Raw genomic sequence first — 23,009 nt, 5'->3', positions numbered from 1 at the left:
CCCAATTATCTCGCTTCCACAAGTGCTGCTGGCAACGCATTCCATGCTCTCACAACTCTCTGCTTAAAGAACCCGCCTCTGACATCCCCTCCATACTTTCTGCCAAACAGCTTAAAACTATGACCCCTCATGTAAACAATTTCTGCCCTGGGAAAAGGTTTCTGGCTATCAACTCTATCTATGCTTCTCATTATCTTGTATACCTCAATTAGTTTCCTGCAACTGCAGGAAATGTAAAACTTGCGCCCACACCTCCTCCCTTACCTCTCTCCAAGGCCCCAAGGGATCCTTCCATATCCGCCACAAATTCACCTGCACCTCCACACACATCATCTATTGTATCCGCTGCACCCGATGTGGCCTCCTCTATATTGGGGAGACAGGCCACCTCCTTGCGGAACGCTTCAGGGAACACCTCTGGGACGTCCGGACGAACTAACCCAACCACCCCGTGGCTCAACACTTTAACTCTCCCTCCCACTCCACCGAGGACATGCAGGTCCTTGGACTCCTCCATCGCCAGAACATAACAACACGATGGTTGGAGGAAGAGCGCCTCATCTTCCACCTGGGAACCCTCCAACCACAAGGAATGAACTCAGATTTCTCCAGTTTCCTCATTTCCCCTCCCCCCGCCTTGTCTCAATCGATTCCCTCAACTCAGCACCGCCCTCCCAACCTGCAATTTCTTCCTAACCTCTCCGCCCCCACCCCACTCCAGCCTATCACCCTCACCTTGACCTCCTTCCACCTATCACATCTCCATTGCCCCTCCCCCAAGTCCCTCCTCCCTACCTTTTATCTTAGCCTGCCTGGCACACTCTCCTCATTCCTGATGAAGGGCTTATGCCCGAAACGTCGAATTTCCTGTTCCTAGGATGCTGCCTAACCTGCTGTGCTTTAACCAGCAACACATTTTCAGCTACCTCAATTAGGTCCCCTCTCCTCCTCCTTTTCTCCAATGAAAAAAGTCCGAGCTCAGTCAACCTTTCTTTGCAAGATAAGCCCTCCATTCCAGGCAGCATCCTTGTAAACTTCCTTTAAACCTTTTCAAAGCATTCACATCTTTCCTATAATAGGGCGACCAGAACTGAACACAGTATTCCAAGTGCGGTCCAACCAAAGTTTTATAGAGCTGCAACAAGATCTGAATGCTCTTAAACTCAATCCCCCTGTTAATGAAAGCCAAAACACCATATGCTTTCTTAACAACCCTGTCCATCTTGGTGGCAATTTTAAGGGATCTATGTACCTGCACACCAAGATCCTGCTGTTCCTCCACACTGCCAAGAATCCTGTCTTTAATCATGTACTCAACTTCCAAGTTCGACCTTCCAAAATGCATCATCTTGCATTTATCCAGGTTGAACTCCATCTGCCACCTCTCAGCCCATCTCTGCATCCTGTCAATGTCACGCTGTAGCCTACAACAGTCCTCTATACTGTCAACGACACCTCCAACCTTTGTATCATCTGCAAACTTGCTAACCCATCCTACAATCTCCCCATCCAAGTCATTAATAAAATTTACAAAGAGTAGAGGCCCAAGAACAGAGCCCTGTGGAACACCACTCACCACTGACATCCAGGCAGAATATTTTCCTTCCACTACCACTCGCTGTCTTCTGTTGATCAGCCAATTCCATATCCAGACAGCTAAATTCCCCTGTATCCCATTCCTCCTGACCTTCTGAACGAGCCTACCATGGGGAACCTTATCAAATGCCTTACTGAAGTCCATATACACAACATCCACTACTCGACCCTTATCAACTTGTGTAGTAACATCCCCAAAGAACTCAATAAGGTTTGTGAGGCATGACCTGCCCCTCACAAAGCCATGCTGATTGCCTTTAATCAAGCCATGCTCTTCCAGATGGTCATAAATCCTAGCCCTCAGAATCCTTTCTAACATCTTACAGACGATAGACGTGAGACTGACTGGTCTGTAATTGCCGGGGATTTCCCTATTTCCTTTCTTGAAGAGAGGAATTACATTTGCCTCTCTCCAGTCCTCAGGTACGACTCCAGTGGAGAGCGAGGATGCAAAGATCTTTGCAAGTAGTGACGCAATCACATTTCTTGCTTCCCAAAGCAGCTGAGGACAAATGTGGTCTGAACCTGGTGACTTGTCAATCTTAATGTTTGTCAAAATTTTCAACACACGAACTTCCTCAGTCTCTATCTGTTCCAGCCTGCTTACCTGCACCTCAATGATTTCATTCACTACAAGGTCCTTTTCTTTTGTAAAGACAGAAGCAAAAAACTCATTTAGGGCTTCCTCTACCTCTTCAGACTCGATCCACAAGTTCCCTATGCTATCCCAGATCGGCCCTACTCTTTCTTTGATCATTCTGTTATTCCTCACATACGTTTGGATTCTCCCTATCCTTCCTGCCAAATCTTTTTCATGTCCCCTCCTGGCTCTCCTCAAACCATTTTTGAGCTCCTTCCTCACCTGCCTGTAATCCTCTAGAGCTGAGCAAGACCCTTGCTTCCTCCACCTTACGTAAGTTGCCTTCTTTCTTTTGACGAGAAGCTCCTCCGCTCTCGTCATCCAAGGTTCCTTTATCTTACTCCTTCTTGCCTGTCTCAGAGGGACACCTTTGAGCATCACTCGCTCAACTGTTCTTAAACAGTCTCCACATGTCTAGAGTGCCCTTTCCATGGAACTATGTCCCAGTCCATGCTTCCCAACTCACGTCTGATAGCATCATAGTTTCATTTTCCCCAATTAAATATCCTCCCATTGTGCCTGCTTCTCTCCTTCTCCATAGCTATGGAGAATGTGAGGCAGTTGTGGTCACTATCCCCAAAATGCTCTCCCACCGCAAGATCTGACAGCTGACCTGCTCATTGCCGAGCACCAAATCCAAAATGGGCTCTCCCCTTGTCGGCCTGTCAACGTACTGAGTTAGGAAACCCTCCCGAATACACCTTACAAAAACAACGCCTTCCAAACCATCTGCTTGAAGGAGGTTCCAATCAATATTGGGAAAGTTAAAGTCACCCATTACAACTACCCTACTACATTCACACTTTTTCAAAATCTGCCCACCTATGCTTTCTTCAATCTTCCTGCTGCTATTGGGGGGCCTGTATTAAACCCCTAATGAGGTGACTGCTCCCTTGATGTTCCTAATTTCCACCCATACTGACTCGGTAGGCAGAGCCTCCTTGGCAATGGAAACTTCTGTAGCTGTGATACCCTCTCTGATTAGCAGTGCTACACCCCCTCCTCTTTTACACCCCCCCCCCATTCTTTTTAAATGTTCTCAACCCTGGAACATCCAGCAACCATTCCTGCCCCTGAGAAACCCATGTCTCTGTTATGGCCACAACATCATAGCACCAGGTACTGATCCATGCTCTAAGCTCATCACTTTTATTCCTGATACTCCTTGCATTAAAGCAAACACACTTTAACCGATCCCTTGGTTCTTTCCCAGGAAATTCCTTCCCACTGGCTGCACTACCTCTTGCTATTGCCTCATCTCTATCAACTCTCACCTCTGGTATATTCCCACCTTTCAGGTTCCCACCCCCCTGCCATACTAGTTTAAACTCTCCTGAACAACTCGAGCAAACCTTCCACCCAGGACATTGGTCCCCTTCCAGTTCAGATGCAATCCGTCCTTCTTGTACAGGTCCCACCTTCCCCAGAAGGCATCCCAGTTATCTACATATCTGAAGCCCTCCCTCCTACACAGCTGCGCAGCCACGTGTTCAGCTGCGCCCGCTTACTGTTCCTCGCCTCGCTATCTCGTGGCACCGATAGGAAACCCGAGAACACTACTCTGTTCGTCCTGCTTTGCAGCTTCCACTCTAACTCCCTGAAATCACTTTTTATATCCTCGATACTTTTCCTGGCTATATCATTGGTGCCAATATGTAACACGATTTCTGGCTGTTCGCCCTCCCCTTTCAGAATCTTATGCACCTGATCGGAGATGTCCCGGACCCTGCTTGCCACCTTGCTGATATATATGGTCACTTACTTTCCTTCCCAGCAGCCCCTCTGGTCCGTGTCACTTCCACAGCTGCTCCCGCTCCTTCTGTGGAGGGAAAACACCTCTGGCCACTACCGGTAGGTCATTTTAAAATTTTTTAAAATAAAATTCCTGCTTAAGGGATAATGCATCACATCATTCAATTATATATTTGAAACAATGTTTATTGAATGCCTCTCCATTGCATTAGCGACATCGTTCGCAGTGTTGCATTGTTGTTCCTCAGCAGGGACTGAAATTGGTCTTTGCTACTGATGTGAAACTCCATGAATTTCACACTGTGTCACATCCTTGTTGAATTAACAATGAAACTGTCAAAGACCGTCAATTGCAGCCCTGAACATATCCCATATTCCAGCCACAACATTCCATGACCCGGGTCCTCTGCCGTTTGAGAGTGGAAAGTGACAGTCTTTATGTTCTGCGTTGGTAACCATGTTACTGCAGCACGGTCAGTGAGCCAAGCAGCTGCTGCCAGGGGTTTGATTCAATCAGCCGATTAGGTGAAAGATTTATCTGCAGGAAGCCTTGCAGTTCGAGCGTCTACCGTCTTATAACCTGTGAAAACACATTGGGTTTTGAGGATATCAGCTGGACTGTCACATTTATGGTCCCTGTGCTCTCTGCCTGGATAGTAAGGTGTGGAGGTGACACTGTTGGATTGGGATGGACAAAGTTAAAAATCACACAAAGCCAGGTTATAGTCCAACAGGTTTATTTGGAAGCACTAGCTTTTGGTGCACTGCTCCTTCATCAGGTAGCTGTGAAATCCAGTGCTTCCAAATAAACCTGTTGGACTATAATCTGGTGTCGTGTGATTTTTAACTTTGGATACTAAGAGAGGGAAACACCTTTAATGTGCTCCACTTCATGCAGATACAGTAATAAATTGGGACTTTCTCATTACGTGATCCAAAGATCAAAGAGTCTTGGTGTTTGCTGAGGTGATGAAACTGAAAGACTGAATCTACTCACATCTCACTTCCTGAATATCATGGTTGTCTCCATCTGTAACAATAAGGAGCATTTGATAACGTAAGGTTTGAACAATGTAAAATTATTGTAAGTAGGATACTGCACAAGATTTTCCAAAACTCTCCAGATTCAGGAATTGTCAAAATCAGGAAGTGATTTCAAATGGACTTCTGAACAGATCAAATGGTGAATTCAAAAAGTATATCTCAAAGTGAGCTATTTAATAGTTACATAAGACCCCTTGTTGTATTTATATAACGGAAGCACTGAAACTGATCCTAGCCAATCTGTACAGTTACCCTGAATCTGTGCTCCTTTGGTTTTCCTGGAAAAAGAAACTCTACCTGGATCTCACTGGAAAACTCTTCAATCCCATCTCCAATTGTCACTGACTCCAACCACAGCTGCACAACTATAAATGCAGAATGAAAGTAAGGAGAAGAAGACACTAGTTCACAGATAAGATATGAAACAAATAGAATATTTCAAGAAGCCATTAATTTGACTAAATCTATTGTTAGGAGAAAATGAGGACTGCAGATGCTGGAGATCAGAGCTGAAAATGTATTGCTGGAAAAGCGCAGCTGGTCAGGCAGCATCCAAGGAACAATAAATCTATTGTTAGCTTGGACTGGAACATTACTTGAGGAGGGTTAGAAAAACCACAACATTCTCCACTTGTGTGGAAGTGTAAAGATATCCAGTTTGCTCCGATGGTGGAGAATATGAAAATGAGAATCTAAGTATTCTGTATGAGCAGAGAACTTTAGGGATTCATGTACAGAATCACTAAAGGATAGTGGACAGTTACAAAATGTAGTTAAAAAGGCGAATAGAATTTTAAACTTGTCATGGTAATGATTAAATATGGATAATGGATTTTTCAGCTTTCACATTTTGTGATTTCATCGTCATGCACTAAAATTCTTTTTAAAAGGAAGACAAAATGATGAAAATGGCTTCTGTGATCAACTGATCATGAGAACAATCAATAAACAAGGTCCAGTCTGAGCTGAAAGTTACCTAATTGTCATAAGGCATTGAAACTTAAATCTGTACCTCTTGTTTAACTTACAGCTTTGTGGACAGGTTTCACATGTTGTATGAAAGACCTAAGTGCTAATTATCCAGTTTGGAAAACGATGAAGCCAGCTTGGCAATATATAAATAAACCATATTTCAGCAGCTGCTTTGGCAGTGCATTAGAGAGAGGAAAAGATTGATATATAACTGGAACTGGAGGGCATTTGCTCTCTCACTTTCTCTCCCCACTCCCTGTTTTCTTTCAGTATTTCTCAAAGAACACAATCCTGTAATAATGTAAATTGGAGAACCACCTGTTCACCAAAATTTCAAAGATATCTCCAATATTCACCACTGCTGAGCATACAAGGTATCAATTCAACAGCCATAGTCTCAGGTTATAACCTAACACCAAAAACTGCATATTCTTTTATGTTCTATTTTGGACTTGACACTTTCCCTTTTACACATATTTGACCTTGTTTGTGTGTTTGTTATAAATTTGCTTTAAATTTTCTGGGGTTTAGAAAACAATAAAACTGCTTCACCTTTCAAACAAAAAAAAACCTTTTAATTGGCCCCTTGTTCACTTCAGGTTAACCAGCAAACAACATTTTGATTGGTCTGAGGTACAGTTGCACAGTAAAATGAATTAAAACTATTGTTTTTACCAACTGAGGAGCTTAAAAAGAGGGGATCCAATTGGCCCTCCTTAATTGCACCTTACAAATTGTATATGATGCATGTTGGAATACAAAGGGGTAGGAAGGTAGAAATTATGCTCGTGTTCTGTCTACTGCACCTCAGAAGGACAACATGAGCCTTTGATGGGAGGTAATGGAGATTTCCCATGATGCTAAAAGAATTTGGTAATGAGGACAGCTTGTATGGACTAGGCTTGATGCAGAAAACTGTGGGATGATCTAACAGAGTAACATATAACCAGAAGGATTGACTTAGGCAAGGAGAAGGAAAGAAAATGTTTCTCTAGTGTGTGGCTGGAAAACAAGGTGTTGAAGTTACAGGGCTGATATCAGGAAGTGAAGCAGCAGTGGAAATGGGACTGTCTCTCCTAACATGCTGCTGTGTTGGGGTTCACTGAAAATATAAAAACTGAGACTGAGAGATTTTTCTGTTAGGTATGAATGTTAAGGGATACCGAACCAAAGTGATAAATGGATTTAAGAGAGAGGGAAGGCATGATCAAATTGAGTAGCATAACAGTTTGGAGGGTCTCTATTAGTATAATATATATTATTTAGTGTAATTTCCCCTTTGATAAATTAATATGTGAGATTGTTAGAATTATGATTTTATGAATCATCCTGAGTAGTTTTTCTGAAACTCTATTTTCCAGATTGAGATCAAACATTTTACATTTTCTCACATACCTTCATTGGAGCTTCTTACCCTTCTCATTCTGTAAGTCACTCCGTGAATGCAACTTAGTGCGACCATGTATAAAACCAGGATAGAAATCCGCATCTTACTGCAAATGGCACAAGGACCTAGAGGGAGGAAGCAGTAACGCATGGACGCTGTGCTGCTGTGTGTTATACGTACAGTTGGTTACACTGGTTACCTGACATGCCGGTTAGAATCCGGAATTATTCATGATGAAGGAAGGAAATAGAACAGCTACAAACTCTACAAATCCAGAATTTATCAGCTGGAATTTCTGATGTGAAATAATTCATAATCCAGATTGTTGTACTTAATTTTCCTGTTTGTGTGAGCTATTCTGCTGATCATGGAGTATCTTCCAGATATTGAGTTGCCTGAGGATTCACTACTCCAGACATCACTGCAGGTTTCCTGGGGCGACTGGTTAACAAATGAAGTTGAACTAACTTTTACCTCAGATACAAACTGCACAACACATCCCTCAGGTGAATTATTGTTGATGTTGAATGACTCCTATTTCAACTGTCAGACTTACGTTTCCTGTTTGTGGGAGTTCCATCACTGGTCCCCTGGGATATTCCAGATGTTGAGGTGGGGCTCTGAGTAGATTCCACACTCGACCCTGTCACAGTGAGGGAGATGTTTGCTGCAATCTTCCAGATAGGTTTCTCTTTCGTCACACCGTGTATAACACAGAGATACCTGCCCGTGTCCATCACCTCCACTGACTGAATGGTAAGGTTGTGGAACTGTATTTTACCAGTAGGATTAGATGAGCTGTGGTTAAAGATTCTTTGTGCTGACTTGCCATCCACACAGCAGCGGGTGTTAAAATGAAATTCATATTGCTCAATGTGAACAGAGGACAGACACTTGTTAATATTTCCAGATGTGATCCAAAGCAGAGTGAAGGGCAAAGCGTTGTCAAGTTCAAATTGGCAGGGTAAAGTCACATTGTGTCCCTTTGGCGCTGTCAATGATGAGGGGCTTTCGTCAGTAGAAAATATTTCATCAGATTCTAGAAACAGCATTGAATAGAACATTCATCATTTTATTAATATCTGCAGTAGAACTTTGTGAAATGATCATGTTAACCCCATCTACACGTTTGTCCATATATCTGGGCTGTTACCTCCTCAACAGAATATCCAGCAAAACTAGCTCCTCGGAAATCTGTGTCTGCTGTCTGTCATGGCTCTACCTGTTTATACACGCAGTAATTTCAACTTAATAAAGACTCCATAATTGTTCAATGGCAGCTCTCTGTCCTAAAACATTACCAAATCTCATTTTGTATTTCCCAAATATTCCCCCTGTAATCACACCCCAATACCTCCTCTTACCCAGTTCACATACCATTCAGCTTTACCACCAAGTTCAGGTGGTAGTCTTCACATCCAGGTCCTGTGAGTGTGTTCCAGGATGGACAGATCGATGAGGTTCCTCCTGTGGAATTCAGAACAGTGCAGGTAAATACTGTTGAGTTATCTGGCTTCACATTGAATGTCAGTGAATTAGATTCCATTTCATCTTTGGTCATTGTGCATTGTCTGTGATGCTGTTTACTTTTCTTATGTCTGTTTTCTTTTTTTCATTTTATTTCCCTCTGATTCTGGTATTTTCCTGCAGGCTCCATAGATCTCCATATCCTACAATCAGAGAATATACACAATATATGGTAAGTTCCTGGGGGCACTGAGGATTAAAGGGACGTTGGTGTACAAGTCCATAGATCCCCTGAAGGTGTCAGCGCAGGTAGACAGGGTGGTGAAGAAGGTGTATAGGATGGTTGCCTTGACTAGCCAGCGTGAAGAATATAGGAGCAAGGAAGTCTAGTTAAAACTTTATAAAACATTGGTTAGGCCACAGATGGAATGCTGTGTGCAGTTCTGATCACCACACGATCAGAAGAATGTGATTGCACTGAAGAGGGTGTGGAGGAGATTCACCAGTATGTTACTTGGGGATAGAAAGTCTCAATTACGAGGACAGACTGGACAGTCTGGGTTTGTTTTCCTTAGAGCAGAGGAAGCTCGGTCGGAGTGGGAGGTAAATCTGATTGAGGCATACAAAAGTATGACAGGCATAGACACAGTGGATCCTGAGAACCTCTTCCCTCCGGCAGATGAGTCTAAGACCAGAAGCATAAAGTTTAAGGTGAGGGGGAATTTTGAGGAGGTTTGAGAAAAATACATTTCAGCCAGAGTGTGGTAGATGTATGGAACATGCTACCTGAGAGGGTGGCAGAGGCAGGTACTATCAGAACATTTAAAAAGCATCAGGATTAGTACTTAAAATGCCAGGGCAGAATAGGCTATGGATCAGGTGCATGGAAATGGGATTAATGGAGCTTGGTATTTGTTGGTCGGCATAGACATGGTGGGCCAAAGAGCCTGTTTCTACGTTGTATGACTTAATGACTCTATGAGATAAGATTGGGCTCTGAATGAGCAATAAAAGGCATGGGTAGGAAGTCTGTAGGAGCTCTTTTTCAGTCATGAACCTGAGGAAGGAACGTACCAGCAAGTGAGGCCGCGTCAGAGTTTTGTAAAGCTGCAGGATGATCTCATAGCTCCAAAACCCAATCCCTCTACCAATAAAAGCTAATGCATGTATGCCTCCTTAACAACCCTATCAAACTTGGGTGGCAACTTTCAGGGATCTATGGACATGGAGACTGAGATCTCTCTGGTCATCAACACTATCAAGAATCTTACCATTTGCCCAATACTCTTTATTCCTGTTGCTCCGTCCAAAGTGAATCACCTCATACTTTTTCGCATTAAACACTATTGTTCTGCAGCTTATCTATGTCCCTCTGTAATCTACAATATCCTTTGGCACTGTCCACAACTCCAACAACTTTAGTGTCATCCTTCTATGCCCTCATCCAGGTCATTTATAAAAACGATAAACAGAAGTAGTCCCAAAATAGATCCTTGCAGTACACCACTCATAACAGAACTCCAGGATAAACATTTCCCATCAGCCACCACCCTCTGTCTTCTTTCAGCTAGCCAATTTCTGATCCAAACTGCTACATTACTCTCAATCCCAATCCTCCATATTTTGTGCAATAGCTTACTGTGGGGATCCTTATCAAACACCTTACTGAAATCCATATACACCACATCAACCACTTTACCCTCACCCACCTGTTTGGTGACCTTCTCAAAGAATACACTAAGGTTTGTGAGGCACAACCTATCCTTCACAAAAATGTATTGACTATCCTTAATCAACTTATCCCTTTCTAGATGAATATAAATCCTATCTCTTATCACCTTTTCCAACACTTTACTCACAACCAAAATAAGGCTCACTGGTCTATAATTCTCAGGCTTATCTCTACTCCCCTTCTCGAACAGGGGACAACATTTGCTATTCTCCAGTTTTCTGGCACAATTCCTGTTGACAATGATGACATAAAGCTGAAAGCTAAATGCTCTGTAATCTCCTCCCTGGCTTCCCAGAGAATCCTAGGATAAATCCCATCCGGCCCGGGGGACATATCTATTTTCACACTTTCCAGAATTGCTAACACCTCCTCCTTGTAAACCTCAATCCCGTCTAGTCTAGTAGCCTCTAACTCAGTATTCTCCTTGACAACGTTGTCTTTTTCCAGCTTGAATAAACTGGAATGTGTGTGATTATTTGTGACTGGTGAACACACTCTTGTGCACTGTGAGAATTGCCTGTGCTACTGGTCCTCAGTCATTTTGGTGGGTCTAATCCACAATTCCCTCATGGTACAGATTCTCTATGTGAACGGGCCTGTTGAAATCTCTGCTGGGTCCTCACTGTGTGATGGCATTCGCCAAGTGCAACAATTGGCTGGTAGAAAGATGCATTGAACTTCATCTTAAGGTCTGAGTCTAAAATGTGCTCGGTGTCTGTATGGAGATTAACCAGCATTGCTGGGTGTGGCAGACTGTCTCTATAATTCTATAGGTTGATTTTCTGTGCCCCTCCTGCTGGTGTCCAGTGAATCCACTGAGAAGAATTTTCTCACGGAAGCACGAGAACCTCAGGAGGGGTTAAGTGTTCTTCTGGACCCCCATCCCATAAAGAGTCGATGGGGCAGTCTTCCATCTCACCACCTACCAGGGGCAGTCGCACACTGTCCTATCTGTGCACTCATTGTGGAGATGCATGGTTCTATCACACTCTGGAGTTTCTATCCAACTGAGAGTACAAAGAGTTAGGCAGTGGATTCTCCAAATAATTGTTGCTTCTCTCTCTCTCTCTCTCTCTCTTTCTCTCTCTGTCTGGTCCTTCAAGCAGCATGGATCGAGGTCTTGACCCTAGCTTCTGTGATGGTGCTAACTGCCTGGTACCCTGCAGTCCCTTGTTAAGTGGTCTGTGTGCCCCAATTGCAGCATTTTCCTTGTATTAGTGGCAGCTGACCCCTATCTCACTGTGGATGGCTCCAATAATAAATCCACTTATTACTGTTGCCCTTTTCGTTCCTTCACATGGGACTGGAGTTTGGGGCTTTTACTGGGTGCATCCCTTCCATGCCTGATTTAGGATGCTTTGTTTCATGACCGTCTATGTCTTTCACAAACCTCCCGTTCAGGTGTAACCTGTCATCCTTGTACAGGTCCCACCTTCCCCAGAAGATATCCCAATGATCCATGTACCTGAAGCCCTCCCTCTTATACCAGCTCTGCAGCCACATGTTTATCTGCCCTCGCTCTCTATTTCTAGCCTCATTAGCACATGGCACTGGTAGCAATCCTGAGATTACTACTCTGCTCATCCTGCCTTCTAGCTCCCAACCTAAATCCCTATATTCACTTTTCAGGTCCTCCTCTCTTTCCCCACCTATGTCATTGGTACCGATGTATATCACAACTTCTGGCTGCTCACCCTCCCCTTTAAGAATCCTGTAGATTTGATCCAAGACATCCCTGACACTGACATCCAGGGGGCAATATATCATCTGGGAGTCTCGTTCACGACCACAGAAGCTCCTGTCCGTTCCACAAACCATTGATGCTCCAAGCACTATCACTGTCCTATTCTCCCCCCTCCCCTTCTGAGTCACAAAGTCAGGTTCAGTGCCAGAGACCTGGCCACTGTGGCTTTCCCCTGATAGGTCCCTCCCCACCACAAACAGTATCCAAAACAATATACTTATTGTCAAGGGGAACGACCGCAGGGAGTCTCTGCACTGTCTGCCTATTGCCTTTCCCTCTCCTGATGGTCGCCCAGCTATCATTACACTGTAACTTAGGTGTGACTACCTCCCTATGACTCCTCTCTATCACCCCGTCAGCCTCCCGAATGATCCGAAGTTCATCCAGCCTCAGTTCCCTAACATGGTCTGTCAGCAGCTGGGGTTGGGTGCACTTCTCGCAGGCGAAGTCAGCAGAGACACTAGTGGTGACCCTTACGTCCCACATCCTGCAAGAGACATATGCAGCTGCCCTAGCCTCCATCCCCTCTGCTCTAAAATTGCCAACAGAGATTGAATACATTTTAAAAGTCCTTATCTTAGCAGCCCTCCACACAGGGTCTTTTTGTTTTGGTTAGAGGAGGTAGATGGGTGGGAGACATTTTTTACCGCTAATGGAGTCAGGTGTTACTAGGGGACATAGCTTTAAATTAAGGGGTGGTAGGTATAGGACAGATGTTAGGGGTAGATTCTTCACACAGCGGGTTGTGAGTTCATGGAATGCCCTGCCCGTATCAGTGGTGAACTCTCCTTCTTTATGTTCATTTAAGCGGGCATTGGATAGGCATTTGGAAGTTATTGGGCTAGTATAGGTTAGGTAGGACTCGGTCGGCGCAACATCGAGGGCCGAAGGGCCTGTACTGCGCTGTATCCTTCTATGTTCTATGTTCTATGTTCTATTACACGTGTGGTGTCTCGGGTTCAGCCGCAACCTGAATATATCAGTTCACATTCCCAGCAGACCCCGTGTCTGCTTCAGCTCCGGTTGTGTATTTTCTCCACTTACTCATGATGTAAGTATTTAACAGGAAAAATTTACCTTCCCAGCAGCCCCCAGCTCTCACCACTCCCACTGCTGCAATGGTTTTGATCCAGCAACAATAAAACAATGGAGATATAATTTCTAGGTTCTGATACTGTGTGAGTTAGGAGAATGTTTGCAGCTGATGGTGTTCCTATTTGTATGTTGCCTTTTTCCTTTGTGTTAGTGGGGACCATGAATGCTTTTGCTCGAAACGTTGATGTTCCTGCTCCTCAGATGCTGCCTGAACTGCTGTGCTTTTCCAGCACCACTCTAATCTAGAATCTGGTTTCCAGCATCTGCAGTCCTGTTTTTACCATAGAGAAAATGTTGTCTGCACAGAGTTAGTGAGTTGCTGCAGGGCATCATGCAGAGGGTGTGTGCTGCTGCTACTATGCATTGAAGCTGGACAGAATGGGACTTTAAGGTGACTGATGGATATCAAGCAGGCTGCATTTACCTGGATAATGTCAAGAGTCTTGTGTGTTGTTGGAGTCGCACTTATCCAGGCAAGTAGGGAATATTCGATCATACTCCTCACTGGCTTTGACGAGCAATGGGTCTTTGGAATGGTGCAGGGAGCAGAATTCCTGAAAATCGTTTGTTTCCAAACATTAGTGAAATGCAGTGAAATAACCCAGTACACGCCTCATTAATAATTGTGAATATTCTTTGCTGTTGCATGTCCCCGAATGGTGGCTAAATTTGTTTGAAACACTGAGTATAGAAAGCTTCTTTCAGTAGATTCATGGCCTCTGTGTACTGTTCAGTCACAAATCCCGTTCTCAGACTTTGGGACTGGCAGTTCAGTACTGCTCAATTGTTTACTGGGACACAGATGTCACAAAGTAAATCCTCCCAAAACTCATTCAACTGGGAAGACTGGATTCCTTGTTCCATGTTCAAGGGGTGCGGCTTTCTCTTACCTTTAATGAAAATCTCAGGCAGTCAGGTGGCTGAGGTCAGTATGGTACGAGTTGCAACTACCCCTCAATCAGTAGTCTCACCTTTGAGTCAGTAGGTTTTTTAGATTAGATTACTTACAGTGTGGAAACAGGCCCTTCGGCCCAACAATTCCCAACCACCCGCCGAAGCGCAACCCACCCATACCCCTAACCTAACACTACGGGCAATTTAGTGCAGCTAAATCTTTGGACTGTGGGAGGAAACCAGAGCACCCGGAGGAAACCCACACAGACATGGGGAGAATGTGCAAACTCCACACAGTCAGTCGCCTGAAGCGGGAATTGAACCTGGGCCTCTGGCGCTGTGAGGCAGCAGTGCTAACTGCTGTGCCACCGTGCCACCCGTGGTTGTGGGTGCAAGTCACACTCGGGATTTGAGAACAAAGTCTACACTGACACTGGTGCAGCACTGAGTCAGTACTGTAATCCACAGAGGAGACAATAAACTGAAACTCTGTCTGCCCTCTCAGATGGATATAAAACATTCTGAAGAAAAACAGGAGAGTTTTACCATTGTCTTGGTCAATGTATGTGGCTCAACCAACAGGAATTAACATAAGCTGGTCATTATTGAATTATTGTTTGTGGGAGTTTGCTCTGACATATTTGCTTCTATGTTTCCTAGATTACAACAGTAACATTTGTTTGCTTTATTGGCTGTGAAATATTTTGGGATTCCCATATTAAGGATAACAAAATAAACCAAGAACAAAGAACACCGAGTATTACAGCGCAGTACACGTCCTTTGGCCCTCAATGTTGCACCGCCCTGTGAAACCAATCCGAAGTCCATCTATCCTACACTATCCCATTTTCATCCATATGTTTATCCAATGACCATTTCAATGCCCTTAAAGTTGGTGAGTCTACGACTGTTGCAGGCAGGGTGTCCACACCCCCTGCTAGCCATCGTCATCCAAGGAAAACAGCTCTCACTGTCCACCCTATATAACCCTCTGATTATCAATTAATTCACCTTCAACCTTCTTCTCTCTAACAAAAACAGCCTCAAGTCCCTCAGCCTTTCCTCTAAGAACTTCCCTCCATACCAGGCAACATTTTAGTAAATCTCCTCCAAACCCTTTCCAAAGCTTTCACATCCTTCCTGTAATGCAGTGACCAGAACTGTACACGATACCCCAAAGTGTGGCCTTACCAGAGTTTTGTACAGCTGCAGCATGACCTCATTGCTCCAAAACCTAATCCCTCCAATAATAAAAGCTAACACACCCCATGCCTTCTTAACCATCCTGTCAATCTGGGTGGCAACTTTCAGGGATCTATGAACATGGACACCAAGATCTTTCTGTTCATCTACACTACCAAGAATCTGCCCATTAGCCCAGTACTCTCCCTTCCTTTGCTCCTTCCAAAGTGAATCACCTCACACCAGACCTAGCTCGCTGTTGGGGTCACCTCACACCATCTTTTACAATCGACAAAGTAGCAAGTTTCTTACTAGGAAGTGGTGGGTTGCATTTTAAACAAGTTACTTGTTTGTTGAGTTTCTTATGAAGGTCGCAACACATTTCGTTGATATTTCCATCTTGACAAATGAGCAAAACGGGCTCAACCTTGCTAAATCTAGACAAAGAACTTGGAGTGGGTACCTGGATACTACTGCTCTGAAAGATACCAGCCTTTGAGAAGTCACATGGCTCACCTCTGATCCACTTCCAGGATGTTGCTTCAGTGCTGCACCTTGGGCTGCACTGGCAACTATCATTGTAATTCCAATAATGTGGAGGTGCCAGTATCGGACAACATTAAAAATCACACAACACCAGGTTATAGTCCAACAGGTTTATTTGGAAACACAAGGTTTCAGAGCGCTGCTCCTTCATCAGGTGGTTGTGAAGCAGGACCATAAGTCACAGAATTTATAGTAAAAGGTTACAGCATCATGCAAGTAAAATGATATATTGAACAAACCTCAATTGTTGTTAAGTCTTTCATCTTTTAGAATGGTTTACAGGTTTCGGTTCATTAATATATAAATCCCAGAACTTCTTTTAAAAGGAACCCTTCTGAGAAAGGCTCACTCGACCCGAAACATTAACTCTGATTTCTCTCCACAGATGCTGCCAGACATACTGAGCTTTTCCAGCAATTTATATTTTTGTTTCTGATTTAGAACATCCTCAGTTCTTTCAGTTTTTATTTCACGATAGGGTAAGACATATAACAACAGTGTTGGAGGTAGTATATCAGCACGGGTAGAGAGTTGGTTTATGGGCAGGAAACAGCAAGTGGTTATTTTTCAGTTGATGACCTGTGACCAGTGGGGCTCCAGAGGGATCAGTGCTGGGACCACAACTGTTTACAATATATATATTTCATGATTTGGCGGAAGGAAGCAGATGTGCTTAGCCAACTTTGCAGGCAACACAAAAATAAGTGAAAAAGCAGGTTGTGAGTGGGATGCAATCAGCTTACAGAGAGATATTGACAGGTTCAGTAAGTGAAAAAAAGTTGGAAAATGGACTATAATGTGGGAAAATGTGATTAAATAGAACAAAAACTGTAAAAAGCTGCAACCAATGTCCTTTAGGAAAGGAAATCTGTCATCCTTACCTGGTTTGACCTACATGTGACCCCAGACTCACAGCAATGTGTTAACTTTTAACTTCCCTCTGAGCAATTTGGGATGGGCAATAAATACTGACCTAGTCAGTGAAGCTCACAGCCCTTGAGTGATATAAAAACACACAAAAAGGGACCTGGGGGTATCTGTGCATGAAACACAGAAAGCTAGCACAACTGGTACAGCAGGTAATCAGGAAAGCTAATGAAATGTTGGCCCATATTTCAAGGGCGTTAGAGTATAAGAGTAGGGAAACCTTATTGTGACTGGTGAGACCACATCCCCAGTACTGTGAGCAATCTTGATCCCCTGATTTAAAGAAAATTTTCATTGGAAACAGTTAACAGAAGGTTCATGAGATGATACCTTGTATAGAAGGATTGTCTTATCAGCAAAGGTAAAACAAATTGGAACCCTATTATTTGAAATTTAGAAGAATAAGAGGCCATCTCATGAAAATGTATAGGATTCTGAAGGGGTTTGACAGGGTAAATGCTGGGAAGATGTTTCCCTGCATGGGAGAGACCAGAGGGCATAGTCTCAGAATAAAGGGACATCAGATGAGATGAGGAGGAATTTCTTCTCTCAGAGGGTTACGAGTCTGTAGAACATCTTGCCATGGGGAGCTGTGGGGGTAGAATCCTTGTGTATATCTAAGGCTGAGCTGGGTAAATTCTTTATCAGAAGGAGAATCCAGGGTTACAGAGAAAAGGGCAGGAAAGTAGATGTGATGTCAGTGGTGGGTAAGTTGTTGGAATGGATTCTGAGTGGTCAGATTTGCACGCATTTGAAGAGGCAAGGGCTGATTTGGGATAGTCAACATGGCTTTGTGCATGGGAAATCGTGTCTCACGAAATTGTTTGAGTTTTTTGAGGATGTGATCATGAAGATAAATGAAGGCAGAGCAATAGATGTTGTCTACATGGACATTAGGAAGGCCTAAGACCAAGTTCTGTGTGGTAGACTGTTTTGTAAAGTTAGATCATACGGGATTCAGGGACAGCTTGCCAATTTGATAGAAAGTTGGCTTGGCAGTAGGAAACAGTGTGGTTGGTGGAGGGTTGATTTTTAGACTGGGGAGTTACGACCCAGAGAATCTCACTGGTATCATTGTAGTTTGGCATTTGTATCAACAATTTGGATGAGAATGTAGGAAGCATGGTTAGTAAGTTTGCAGGTGCCACCAAAATACGTGGTATAGTAGACAGTGAGGAAGGTTATCTAAGATTACAAATAAATCTTGATCAACTGGGCCAATGGGCCTAGGAATACCAGATGGAGTTTAATTTATTTAAATGTGGGGTATTGCATTTTGGTAAAATGAACAAGGTTAGAAGCAAAAATGTTAATGGTAGGGCACTGGGAAGTGTTATACAACAGAAAGATCTAGACGTTCAGGTACATAGTTCATAGAAAGTTGCATCACAATTAGACAAGTGGTAAAGAAGGCATTTAGCACGCTTGCCTTCATTGGTCAAACTATTGAGCACAGGAGTTGGGATATCGTGTTGTATTGCACAAGATGTTGGTGAGACCACTTTTGGAGCACTGTGTAGAGTTCTGGTCACCTTACTACAAGAAGGATATTATTAAATTGGAGAGAGTGTAAAGAAGATTTACAACAATGTTCCCAGAATGGAAGGCTTGAATTATAAGGAGAGGCTGCATAGGCTGGGACTTTTTTCACTGGAGTGTAAGAAGTTGGAGGGTGACCTTATACAGGTTTATAAAATCATGAGAGACAAAGATAAGGTGAATAGCGTCGGGTTGGGTATTTCAAACTAGAGGCATAATTTTAAGGTGAGCTGAGAAAGTGCCCTGAGAAGCAGCCTTTTCACTCAGAGGGTGGCTCATCTGTGGAATGAACTGCCAGAGAAAATAGTAGATACATGTACGGTTATAATATTTAAAAATTATTGGGATAGTACATGAATGGGAAAAGGTTTGAAGGATATGGGCCAAATGCAGGCAAATGGGACTAGTTTAGTTTGAGAAATTTAATTGACATGGATGATTTGGGCCGAAGGGTCTGTCTCCATTCTGTAAGATTCTATGACTCAATAACTTGTTACATTAAAAATAATTCCCCAATTTCAAGATCTGGCTACAGAGTCAGTCAGTGTTTTACTCATGATCCGGGGCTCAGCTCCTCCTGGGTACCATGGAGATGGTACTGTGCAATGAAGCCACCTGCATGCACATCCTCTCACACATTTCTCGATTCTTTGGAGATTAGTTTCCCTACAGTATGGAAACAGGCCCTTCAACCCAACAAGTCCACAGTGACTCTCCGAAGAGTAACCTACCCAGACCCATTCCCCTACCCTAACACTATGGGCAATTTTGCATGGCCAATTCACCTAACCTCCACATCTTTGGATTGTGGGAGGGAACCGGAGCACCTGGAGGAAACCCAGGCAAACAAGGGGAGAATGTGCAAACTCCACACAGACAATCGCCTGAGGCTGGAATCAAACCCCAGTCACTGGTTCTGTGAGGCAGCAGGGCTAACCACTGAGCCACCATGCTCCATTGTCTTTCCTTGGTTGCCACAGGTTCAGTGAAATCTTGCATTGTAATGTTTTCAGATGGTGCCAGGGAATTGGTTTAGCTCGGTTGGCTGACATTGTTGCTTTACAAGCAGTGTGATGCTAACAGTATGGGTTCAATTCCCATCACTGGCTTGAGGCTACCATGAAGGACTCTTCCCTCACCTGAGATCTGGTGGCCCTCAGGTTAAATCACCACCAGTTGCTTATCACTAATGAGAGAGCTCCCCTATGGTCTGGTAAGACTATGATGATATAATACAAGATGGTGACACTTTTCACTGTATTTTTATACAAGTGACAATATATTTAAATCAAAATTTCCTCTGATTTATTTAACTAATAATTACCATCAATCTATCATCCAATCACTGCCATTGTTGACAGTGGACGCAGTTTCTGCTTCTTTACTCAATCTACACTCCCCATTGTTTTGAATCCTTCTATTGAATCTCCCAGTAAGTCTCAGTTCTAAGGAGATAAACCCCAGCTTTTGTCGGCTTTCCATTTAACCGAAGTCCCTGATACCAGTTTAATAAAATTTCTTTGCTTCTTGTTCAAGAACTATTTATATATTTAATTTAATAATGGTTCAGGGATGGCTGCTGATACTTCAAGCCAGGAGTTAGGAGGAAACTGGGCTCACGTCCTGTCTTTAGATTGTTTCAACCTGTTTGTTCTGTGGTCTATTTCCATTTTAATATCTGCTGACAGGCACTATCTGCTGGTGAATATGGAATCCCTACAGTGTGAAAGCAGGCCATTCAATCCATCAAGTCTACACTGACTCTCCAAACAGCAAGCTGCTCAGATCCACTCTATCCATGTAACCCTACATTTCCCATGGCTAACCCACTGAGCCTGAAAACTATGGGCAATTTAGCTTGGACATTGCATCTAGTCTGCACATCATTGGATTGTAGGGAGAAATGAAACCACACACACGGAGAATGCACAAATTCCACACAGACGGTCACATGAGGCTGGAATAGAACCTGGGTCCCTGGTGCTGGGAGGCAGCAGTGCTAACCACTGAGCCACCACTCGCAAATAGATAAGCATGAGGGAACTAGAATTGTACAATGCAGAAAGACTTACCAGGGAGAAGTTCAGGTGACCAGAGTAGATTCATTTAAGGAGGAGTTAGATAAGTGAATGAAAGGGAAAGGAAAAGAAGGATTTGTGAAAGGGGTTACATCAGGAACAGTGGGTGGAGCACAAAGAGCGGCACATACCCATCTCTGTACTTAAACACTATACTACACTAAACCCTGCCCTATATCATTGGTCAAGATACATGCAAGTACATATATCTTCCTGCTTCCTGTAAAGTGAGGTGCTGAAGACCTTTTTTTAGCTAACTGTGCTATGTTGCGGCTGGAGGAAAACCACACATTATAATGTTGCTCATACCACACACAGTGTTGTATTGCACCAGAGTATGACTGGGGAGACTGCATGATCAACATTGTGGGACACTGATGGGCTATGATTTAGTGTCTCGTAACCCTTCCAGCATTGAATAAATATTACAGTCTGATGGATAATGAAAAATGACAAGTGTGATGGGTGTGTTACTCACAGTGGCACTCTCAGAAATAAATACTTGATATTTTAGAGCCTCTCACCCCTCTGTCCCTTCTCTGCTTAGATGGGCGAACTAGTATCCCAATTGTTTCAAATTTCCTCTTACCTTTCCCAACAGTCCTAATCTGTCCTCATAACTAAAGATTCTCATCCATCAAAGTATTTTTGTAAATCTCTTCAGTGTGGTGCCCAGACTGTACAAAGACAATGGGCCCTGACAACATTCCAGCAAGAATATTGAAGACTTGTGCTCCAAAACCAATCACGCCCCGAGGCAAGCTGTTCCAGTACAGTCAAAATACTGGCATTTAACCAGCATGGTGGAAAATTGCCCAGGTATGTCCTGTCCACAAAGAAACAGAACATCTCCAATAGACCACTTACTGCCCTTCAGTCTACTCTTAAGCATTAGCAAAATGGTGGAAGGTGACATGAATAATGTAGTCAAGAGGCATTTACTGAAAAATAAACTGATCTCTGATGTTCAGTCTGTGAAACGTCACTCAACTCCCAATTTCTTGCTCCAACTTACAAATTCAAAAGAGAAGTGAGGGACTGCCTTTGACATCAAGGCAACATTTGACCAAGTGTGGGATCAAAGAGCCTGCGCAAAGCTGGGATCAATGGGAACCAGGGGTAAAACTCTTTGTTGGTTGGAGACATATCTGGCACAAAGGACAATGGTTGCAGTTGGAGGTCAGTCATCTCAGCTCCAGAACATCAGGAGTTCCTCAGAGCGGTGTCCTAGGCCTATACACCTTCGTCTCTTGCATCAATGACCTTCCCTCCATCATAAGGTCAGATGTGGGGATATGAGCTGATGGTTGCACAATATTCAGCAGCATTTATCAGCCCTCAGACACTGAAGCAGTTCATGTCCAAATGCAGTTTTAGAGATATGGTCACTTCCACAGTTCACGCAGCTGGGTTGGTGAGTGCGGAAGGGTCAGGTGGACAGTTTGGAAGTCCCCTATGGCTATTCCCCTCTCCAACAAGTATACTGACAGCAGCAGCCAGAACAGTGGCACTACAGCTGGGTCTGTAATATAGCAGGAGGAGATCAAAACGCAACAAAGCAGTAGTAAGAGGAGACTCCATAGTCAGGCGCACACACAGGCTTTTCTGTGCCCGCAAAAGAGACTCCAGGATGGTGTGCTGCCTCCCTGGTGCAGGGTTAAGGATGTGTCTGAGCAGGCAATGGGAAGATGGTAGCCAGAGCACTGGCACTTACGACATCGATAAGAAGAGACATGAGGTCCCACAAAGGGTCTTCAGGGAGTTAGGTAGGACGTTGAAGAGCAGGACTCTAGGATCTTAATCTCAGGAGGTGCCACTTGCCAGAGAGGTTAGGAATAGGAAGATAGTACAATTGAATACGCAGCTAAAAAGCTGGAGTAGGAGGAGAGCTTCAGGTATGTGAATCATTGGGATGTCTTCCAGGGCAGCTGAGACCTAGAGCTATGTAATTATACAGCGCAGAAAAGGCTCAGAGGCCCATTGAGTCTGCACCAACATTTCCTACCACATTGGGCATGCTAATCACAATTTCCTGCACTTCTCCATATCCTTGAATGTTATAGTATTTCAAGTGCTCATCCAAATATGTTTTAAAGGTTGTAAGGTTTCTATCCTCCATGACCTTCCCAGGCAATGCATTCCAGATTTCTATGACCCTCTGAGTGAAAATGTTTTTCTCAAATCCCCTCTTAGTCTCCTACCCCTTACCCTAAAACTATGCCCTCTCAAGATTGACCCCTCAATCAAGAGAAAAGCTGCTCTCTATTCACCCGTCTATACACCTTGTAATCGTATACACCTCAATCATGTCCCCCCTCAGCCTTCTCTGCTTTAAATAAAACAATCTCATTTCTTATAGCTAAAATGCTCCAACCCAGGCAACATTGATGTAGCTCTGCTGTATGCTCTTCACG

At 43.7% G+C, this 23,009-nt stretch overlaps 1 protein-coding gene across 7 annotated transcripts; it reads right to left on the bottom strand.

Moving 5' to 3' along the window:
• Positions 1-4,153: 4,153 nt before the first annotated feature.
• Positions 4,154-8,985, bottom strand: LOC132834819 (uncharacterized). Of its 7 annotated transcripts, none has more exons than XM_060853880.1 (5): positions 8,769-8,985; positions 7,948-8,430; positions 7,400-7,516; positions 4,986-5,018; positions 4,154-4,568 (listed from the first exon to the last, which is right to left on the bottom strand). In XM_060853880.1, the coding sequence occupies exons 1-5, from the start codon at positions 8,950-8,952 to the stop codon at positions 4,510-4,512; spliced, it is 876 nt and encodes a 291-aa protein (XP_060709863.1). In that variant the 5' UTR covers positions 8,953-8,985; the 3' UTR covers positions 4,154-4,509. The 7 variants fall into 7 exon arrangements, with proteins under 7 accessions (XP_060709863.1, XP_060709865.1, XP_060709864.1 ...); XM_060853882.1 differs by having other exon boundaries at positions 7,419-7,516; XM_060853881.1 differs by lacking the exon at positions 4,986-5,018.
• Positions 8,986-23,009: the final 14,024 nt, after the last annotated feature.

This window comes from Hemiscyllium ocellatum, chromosome 42 (assembly GCF_020745735.1).
Source record: "Hemiscyllium ocellatum isolate sHemOce1 chromosome 42, sHemOce1.pat.X.cur, whole genome shotgun sequence".
Classification (NCBI taxonomy): domain Eukaryota; kingdom Metazoa; phylum Chordata; class Chondrichthyes; order Orectolobiformes; family Hemiscylliidae; genus Hemiscyllium; species Hemiscyllium ocellatum.
This window is presented reverse-complemented; position numbering and strand designations above follow the sequence as displayed.

Coding starts and splice junctions, on each gene's coding strand:
- LOC132834819 (XM_060853879.1), bottom strand. CDS start 8,952: ATGACCAAAGATGAAATGGAATCTAATTCACTGACATTCAATGTGAAG. Junction 8,431..8,768: donor CTTGGTGGTAAAGCTGAATG/GTATGTGAACTG, acceptor TGCTGTTTCTAG/AATCTGATGAAATATTTTCT. Junction 7,517..7,947: donor AACTCCCACAAACAGGAAAC/GTAAGTCTGACA, acceptor TCCTCCCTCTAG/GTCCTTGTGCCATTTGCAGT.